Here is an 8,058-nt window from a genome sequence, read left to right on the forward strand (position 1 = left end):
CCGGCCCCCCGCCCTGCCCGGCCGCGCATCCCGGGGGTGGACGGGATGGTCGGTGCCCGTGGGCTCCCTGCCCACTCGGGGAAGCGTTTTACAGCCTTATTTTTTTTTAATCCACGTGGCTTTTCTGCCCTGGATACCCCGTTTCCTCAACCACCTCTCTGCGGCTTGGGTTTTCCAAGGTCTCGCCTACCTAAAACCATCTTTGGGTCCCTCCCGGTGCGGCCGCTCTGGTCCTCACGCCTCTCTCCAGCCTTCATACCGTTTGCCCGGCCGTGACTTCATGCGTTGATGCACGCCCGTCCCCGCAGCCCTGCGGCGTGCAAGGTCTAAATGCAGTCACTGCCTCGTGCGTCCCTCCCGGCTCACGCGAGGAGCGACTGGCGGTTTCTCCCTGTTAAAAGGGATGAGGCTCTTTGGTGGCATGGAGAAGCATCCTGGCCTAGGCAGGTGGTGACGGTGACCAACTCGATCACAGCTCTCAGGAAAGCCCGGCGGCAGGAGCAGCTGGTCAGCAAGCGGCTTCTGCGGGAGGACACCACAGCAGAGGAGGGTGGACAGGATGGAGCAGAGATCGTGCCAGACCCTCTCTCGGAGGATGAGGTGAAGAGCATGACGTTCTCCGTGGTGATGGGGGTCCCCGGGGTCTCCCCCAGCCTCTAGGCATGTGGGGGTGGGTTTGGGAGTGTTTTCCAAGTCACTGCCAGACACGGTGGGAAACAGTAAGGTTCTTTGTGACCATCTTTGTGCTTGGGTTTCTTTGCCTCCAGGATTAACGGGATGAAATCTTAACCCTGGCACTGCTTGAAATTCACCCATCTTTTAATTTTCGGATAGGTTCTTGAGCTGCTCAGAGCCGTGCAGAGGGGTTCAGAGGACAGGAAAAGATCACTCAGCCGCCTCCGCTGGGCTCTGCAGAACAAGGAGACTCAGCAGAAGTTTGTCAGGTCAGCCCAGGTCTGGCACTGCATGGCTGTTATCAAGGACATGTCCAGAGTGGCCCTTTGTCCCAGTCGTTGGGTGGGTGAGCTGGTGTGTGGCCGAGGGTGGGAAGGCAGGAGGTGACAGCACCCTTTGGGTTCTACCAGGCTGGACGGCAGCATCCGGACACTCATTGGGATCTTCACCAGCAGCCTGGCTGACATGCAGATGGAGGCAGCCCGCTGTCTCCACGAGCTCTCCCACTCCAGTGACCCTGCTGTGGCTGAGGCATGCCTGCCGGTGACCTCCTATCTCCTCACCTACCTCTCAGGACACAGTGTTGAGTTCATGGTAAGATCCGTCCTTGCGTTTGCCAGGGCTCTGGCACCTGATAATCCTTTGGTAGCGGTTGGGTGTTGACCTCTTTTGGCCAGCCTTAGCCTAACGTGGCTCACAGGAGTGCTGGTGGGAAGGGGCCCTCTGGAAGTCTCTAGTCCAACCTTCCCCTTGGAGCAGGACTGTCCCCGGTGCTAGTCCAGGGCAGCGAGGCTTTGTCTGGCCAAGTCTTGGAAATATGGAGACCCCCTTCACTGTGCCCCATCCCAACACCAAGAGGAGCTTGGTTCCATCATGTTTGCACCTCCTTCCAGGTAGCTGCAGGCTGCTCTTAAATGCTCCCAAGCCTCATCCAGGCCAGGCAAATCCTCCTGCCGCAGCCCAGGACGCGGTGGTTTGCCCCATTTGCAACGGGTTCCTCCTCTTCAGCTCCAAGCTCCGTTTGGGGAAGCAGGGACTGCAGGCTGCGGCAGTTGGACTCCGTCATCAGACGTGTGGTCTGGCCTCTTGGCGCAGGCTGGGCCTGGACAGGAGGTACCTCAGTGTCTGTGTTTTGCCAGCTGCCGAGCAGTGCGCCTTGCGCAGCGTGCTGTGCTCCTTTGAGAAGCAGACGGGATCAGAGCTAAGGAACAAGATGGGGAGCAACACCAAGGTGATGATCACATTTTAATGCAGCACACGGGCAGTCTCCAGGAGAATACTGCGGAATTAGGGGGGTCTCAGGGAAATGTCATAGCAATAATTAGAAGCCTGAAAAACCTCCAAAGTGGAAGTGATCAGATCCCAACCTGAGCCAGATAGAAAAATGATAAATTGAAGCCGATGCAGCTGGGAACGGGGTAGCAGGAGAGTCCAGCAGTATCCACCTATGTTTACCCCTCTGAAGACAGCTTCTGCCCCGCGCAGGGGGAGTGTGTGCCCTAGTCCTGGGGTGCAGGGACCTAGAGGCCCTGCTGGCTGCCCAGGCTGGCCAGGGTCCCGCTGGGGAGTGCGGAGGAGGTGACCTGCTCTCTCGGGCGTGTTTCAGGAGCTGTGTTTGTACACGCTGGGGAACCTGGTAGTAGAAAGCGAAGCTGTGAGGAAGCAGCTTCTGCCTCAGGGCATCATTCCAGTGCTGGCATCCTGCATCCAGGTGGGTGAAATAGCTCAGCCACACTCTTCCCCTGCCCTGCCCCAGAAAAATGCCTTTTCTTATGCCCTTTAGACGCTGGCTGACAGTACTGAGTTATCAGCTCTCCTTCTAGCTGTGGCCACGGGCAGAGATCCCTCTGCAGAGGGCTGTTCCCTTGCGGGTGAGGGTCTCTCACGGGCTCTCCTGCACTCCCATTTTCGGGGCTCAGGTCACCACCGTGTGCTCTTCTCCAGCTGAATCTCTCACATCCGTAACTGTGGCTTGCCAATACACAAGCTGAGCTGCAGGCTTCTCCCCTCTTCACGCCTGGGGTCCAGCAGGCATACGAGGCCAACGCAGTCAGCGGGGCTGTCGTTTGCAGATCTGAATGCTCAAAGCAGCACTGCTGCTGTGTTTGGGCTCCTGGGTCCCTACAGCTGCAGCCCATGTGAGTGCGGGGAGGGGGGGAAAGCTCAGCTTTGGTGTGGCCACAGGTTGCTCTGTCACTCCCGGTCCCCTGCTGTGCCCCCTCTTCTCCAGGCATGGAGAGACTGCGCCGCTCGGCTGCTTGGTTTGGTGTTGCAAAGAGGTATCGCCCTCTCACCAGCACGACAGCTGGCACCCTGGGATCCCCCGGCTCTGTCATGCGGGATTAGCTTTTTTCTGTTTGATTGCAGTCCCCGCACGAGGCTGTGCTGGAAGGTCTGGGCTACGTCCTCTCGCAGCTCCTCCAAGCCAAGGAAGCCCCCACAGAGATCATACCGTGAGTCCGAGCCTCTTAACCCCGCATCAGGATGGGCCCTGGGGCCCAGCGTGGTATTTGCATGCCAGGGCCGCCGCCGCCGCCTTTCCCATCCCAGTGATATTAATAGTTCAGAGCAGAATCCTACCAGAACTATGGAGGTTTTGTTGCAGTTCAGGGTGCGGGGCTTGACTCTTTTCCCTCAGCCTCATCTGAGCAGACAGCTCTGGTATTTCGGTAAGGGACAGTGTTGAGCAGGGTAGGCTCGCAGGGAAATTCTGGCTGTATTCCTCCTGCGAAGGAAAAGATCAGCTTGACAGCCCCCGGTGCCAAAAATGTGACCCCAGCCAAGGTGTACTGAGTGCCCCCAGGCCCTGCCACGGACAGGGAGAGCTTGTGCTGGGCCTTAGTGGTGCCTGGGGCTGCAACCCTTAGGTAGGAGTCTCTTCCAGGTGTGCGTTTGGAGCATGTGGCCCCCAGTACGAGGGAGAGCGGCTCCCTGCTCAGTGGCCAGGGCTGCTGTCTCCCTGTCAGTTGTCTGTCCTGCTTGTGCTCTGGCCTATGCCTCCATTAACTCTGCTGTTCTGACCCCAGCTTGGTTCTGGACTCTGTTCTCCCCCAGCACATGCTTCGACTGGTTTGCTCCGGCCTCAAGGCTGGGATAGGAGCAGCCGTGGAGTTTGCATGGTGTCTCCACTACATCGTTTGTAGGTAAATGCGCTTTTCTGCTCATTTTGAGTTCCCTGGGGGCAGCCAGAGAGGCACGAAGGCTCGGGGTCCTGCAAGGGGACCTGGATTGCCTCCCCTTACCCCCTTCCCTTGGGAAAGCAATTTCCCTGCCATCCCGGGCATTCCCGCTCTCGTATCTGAGCACACGCATGCTGTTTGCAGGATCACTGAGTTCCTTTACAGGGTGATAACAGGTGATAACCCTGAGGAGGCTGTTCCTAGTCCTCTGAACTCCCCCCAGTCACCTCCCCACGTCTGGAATTGTCCCCCACACTCCCCAAGGCAAGCTCCCTGAATCCTCGCGCTTCTGGGGTTGGCCCGGTGTCACCCGGCCGGGCTGGCTGCTGCCAACAATCTCTGCCTGCCTTGGCGTGGCTGCTCCGGTGCCATTTCTTTCAGCAGCCCCAACAGAAAGAAATGTGTGGGTACTCAAAGAAGGACCGGGGCTGTTGTTTCCAGACCTGCACAGATAATTCCCGTGGACCTGTTTTCCATGGGCTTTTAAACTTTCTCATAAGCTCAGAAACAAGCTGCTATGAAACAAGCCCTGTGGCAGTTGAGGAGAACGCTCCGAATTTCCAGGCCCCGTTGTTTGGCAAAGGCTGCAAGCAGTTTTTCCTCTCTGAGCACCAAAAGCAACCCTGCTGTCCCTTCCCTTTGCAGCCATACAGCCAACGCAGCATTGCTGTCGCTGGGGGCCTTGCCTGCCCTCACCTCGCTCTTGCTCGACCTGGCTTCTGAAATCCCCCAAGATGCTCCTGAGGGCCTGGAGCTGGTAAGACGCGGGCAGGGTGCTGGCTGCTCTCGGCGTTGCTGTGGGGATGCGGTCCGGCTAAAGGGCTTTGTGTTTCCCACCGTCACAGCTCGTCTGCCCAGTGCTGCGGTGTCTCAGCAACCTGCTCGCGGAGGAGACGGGTTGCGAAGTCCAGATCGAGGACGAGCGCCTGCTCATCGCCCTCTTCCTCATCCTGCAGTGCTTCCTCCAGCAGCACCCGTTCATCGTACAGGAGTGCCTCTGGCTGCTGAACAACCTCACGGGTCAGCGTCCCGCGGGGGCTGTCAGCAGAGCCAGAGCTGCTGCCGGGACCTGCTGGCAGACTCGTGGCGTCTTGTCTGCAGACCTCCCTCAGAAACCTCGGTTTTATTGACACGTTCCCTCTCTGCCCACCCTAGCAGACGAGCCCTTCTTCTGCTCCGCTCTGCTCTCCCTGGACTTGCTCCCGGCCCTGCTGCAGCTCCTGCCGTGTTCTCAGATGGCCAGTGTGTTGGTAAGGCCTCGCCTCGTGCCCCAGGTCTGGGGTGGGGGGAGCGCTGGGCTTTCAGGAACATGAATCCCGCACACACAGTGCTCAAGTTGGAGGTTGGCTTGGGGCAGTAGCAACAGCTTGGCGGAAGGTCTTGTTATGTGGTAGTCACCATCCGCCTCCCCTGAAGTCACTGCGTCTGTATTTACCCTTGACAGAGTCTTGTCCCAGCAGAATAGGGGTCCCAAGGCAGATGTTAGCTTGGGGTCAGGCCTGCCAGCACCCGGAGTGGGCCCAGGGAGGCTGCTGCTACCTTCTTTTGGAAGACCCTAAAGCTTTAGGGGGTCCTGGGGGGATGCTTTGCCAAGGGGTGGGTGGTACCGCTGCGTCTGTCTGGCACGGGGATGAACAGCGCCTTGAGGTGGGGATGGAAAAGGCTTTTAAAGAGCACTCAAAATCCAGCTGGTTGGTGGGCACGTGGCTTTGGGGAAGCACCTGGCAGGACCTCCAGGGAGGACATGGGGAGTTCTTTGGAGCCTGTCGGGAATCTGCCCACTAATGAAGCATTCGTTGCTCGCTCCCTCTCATGGCTCCTCCGTCCAGGTCCTGACAGTTCTGTGCAATATAGCAGAGAAGGGGCCAGCCTACTGCCAGCAGCTGCACCGGCAGCCTGGCCTGCCCCCCCCGCTGCCCACCCCCCCGAAGTGGTGGGGCAGTGCCTCGAGCTGCTGCACCTCCTCTTCCTGCACTGGCCGGAGGTAAGAGCGGGGGGTGCCTGTCCCAGAATCAAGCACAAGATCATAAAGCTGGGGATGGGGATTATTATTTAAATAATACTGCCTTCAGTTATTGCCATGCTAGTCCCCACTCCTCAGCACCCAGCCACGTGCCTGAAGCAGGGCACTCGTGTGATGCAGAGGGCGTAAGCCCTTCTTGTGTGTCTGGGGAGTTCCTTTTCATTGACAATGACTGCTTTTTGGGCGGGTTGTTTGTACCCTTTGAGGTTATTATGGGGGGGATTCTTTTGATTCGGTTGTGTTTACTTCCAAGCTCTGTGCATTCCTGGCCAGCGATCAGCATGGCTGGATTTACCTGGCTTGGGACTTTAGTATCTGGTAGGGCTCTGGGGAATTCCTTCAGCCCCGTTCCCTGGGCTGTACAGTGGTGACTCTGGGCAGACAGGATCAGCTGTAGCAGATACTTAGGTGGCAGCCAGCCAGCTCTCGCCCCTCTCCTCTCACACAGGCTGCTGCTGACTTCGTCACGCAAGGCGGGCACCGGGCCCTTGAGCAGCACCAGAACACCCCAGAACTCCAGGAGCGGGCACGAGCGCTGCTCGACATGGTCGGGCAGCCCCTGGGAGCCTCCGCCTTCAGTCCCTGCCACGCCACGTTGTCTGCCTTCTCCTAAGCCACGCCACCTCCCTTCCCCATGCTCCAAGGAGGAGTAAACCCTGTGCCCTGGTTAGGGGTCTAACCGCCCAGCTGTAAGCACCAGTGCTGGCTGCACAGCGACGCTGGTCCTTGGCACGATACGGCTGTTTCCGTCCTTGTCGCCACCTCGTAGCTACCAGCAGGCTGCCCTGTGCCTCCCCAGAGCTTGGTGCAGGAGCAGAGCTGAGCTGCAACCCGGGCAGGCGGGCTCTTGATGCCGGGGAGGTGGTGTATAAACCCTGATGATCGGCCGTTCCCTCCAGCATCTCCTTTTGGCTTTAAACCCAACATGTGAAGCTCAGGGTAAGCACGTTGCATTTATGCGATTGATAAGTTAAAGATACACATTTTACATTAAAGATCATCAGTCAAGTCTTCAGCACGTGCATATTTACTGTGTCTTCACACCTTGCTTTTCACAATGTTCTCCAAGGCCTTGGCCACTTCATCCACAGTAAGGTTGTTCAGCGGCACGCTTTTCTCCTTGCCAAACTCTGCAGGAAAGACAGAGGGTAAGAGAGGGAGCAGGTGCCTTGGTCCTTTTCTGGTGCGAGGGCAACCCAAAGCCCTGCTTTAGGTTTCCCAAGCGCCACTGGCATCGCAGCCCAGGCTCCTGTCACCACCCTTTCGCACCCACCACTCCCCAGCGTGCCTCCCTGTGCCCAAGTCATCGTTTCCACCTTCTCTTTATTCTCAGCCTTTCCCTCAGAGAAGCCAATGCAGCCGAACACATTTCCTTGCCTCTTCTTGTTAACTTTTGCTGTGTAGCAGCTGAGCAGAAGCCCCCACCACATCCCAAAGCAACCTGGTGGCTTTCGGCCAGCTCACATCAAGATGCTCACCAACACTTCAGTAAAACAGTGCTGAAAAACTTGCTGTTACTACAGCAGCCCCTACCCGGGGGTGTATTTCCCTGCAGGTCACATACAGACAAGAGACAGGCACTATACCAGCAGGTGCTACTGGCCCATGTGCTCGCACTGGGAAACTCGTGCTTAAAGAGTCACTGCACCTCTTTGAAAAAAAGTTTCTAAATTATTTTTCTCCAGCCCAGATGACTTCAGGAAGAAAACAGAGCCTTTACAGAGGAGCTTTTCTGCTCCCTCCTTGGTGTTTCGCTGAGAATGCAGTGAAAACAAAGGAAAAACAGAAACGTTTTTCTGTACAGGAACACTACGGGGGTGGGAGATCACGGCCACAAGCTGGCAAACCACCTTTTTTGCCTCCCACCAGGTCATGCAGCAGTTACACGCTTCTCTGAAGTCGATCCCCACCTTGCCTCAGGGACAGCTGCTCCCTCTCCGTCAATGCCCCTTACTGTAATCGCTGAACCCCCCATTTGCTGCAGACCGCAGGGCTCTGGCGCTCGCTTCTAGCTGTCCTCAGCTGGTGCTTCCCGGCGGGCACCCCCCACTTACCGAACCGGGCCCAGAGCTTGGGCTGGACACCGGAGCACTCGCGGATCAGGATGGGGAAGTCGGGATTTGCCTTCTTCAGGGTCACATAGTGCTGCTCGATGAAGTCTCTGGGGAGGGAAGGAGGAAC

The 8,058-nt window shown here is 57.7% G+C and overlaps 2 protein-coding genes across 2 annotated transcripts in view; one reads left to right on the top strand and one right to left on the bottom strand.

Moving 5' to 3' along the window:
- Positions 1-330: 330 nt before the first annotated feature.
- Positions 331-6,726, top strand: TMCO6 (transmembrane and coiled-coil domains 6). The gene is given in 12 exon segments (XM_009329587.1): positions 331-600; positions 835-944; positions 1,086-1,269; positions 2,282-2,386; positions 3,043-3,128; positions 3,702-3,818; positions 4,500-4,611; positions 4,700-4,874; positions 5,010-5,104; positions 5,684-5,774; positions 5,777-5,838; positions 6,326-6,726. Coding segments are annotated over 12 exon segments (1,572 nt in total). The 3' UTR covers positions 6,491-6,726.
- Positions 6,727-6,813: 87 nt separating this feature from the next.
- NDUFA2 (NADH dehydrogenase (ubiquinone) 1 alpha subcomplex, 2, 8kDa) overlaps positions 6,814-8,058 on the bottom strand; it is a 2,220-nt gene continuing 975 nt past the window's right edge. Inside the window, exons 2-3 of the mRNA XM_009329588.1 lie at positions 7,932-8,038; positions 6,814-7,007 (exon numbers count right to left, since the gene is read on the bottom strand). Of these exons, the coding sequence (XP_009327863.1) occupies positions 6,916-7,007; positions 7,932-8,038 (199 nt within the window). The 3' untranslated portion in view covers positions 6,814-6,915. The remainder of the gene's footprint in view (positions 7,008-7,931; positions 8,039-8,058) is intronic.

The sequence above is a fragment of the Pygoscelis adeliae genome, unplaced genomic scaffold (genome assembly GCF_000699105.1).
Source record: "Pygoscelis adeliae isolate BGI_AS28 unplaced genomic scaffold, ASM69910v1 Scaffold288, whole genome shotgun sequence".
NCBI classification, from domain to species: domain Eukaryota; kingdom Metazoa; phylum Chordata; class Aves; order Sphenisciformes; family Spheniscidae; genus Pygoscelis; species Pygoscelis adeliae.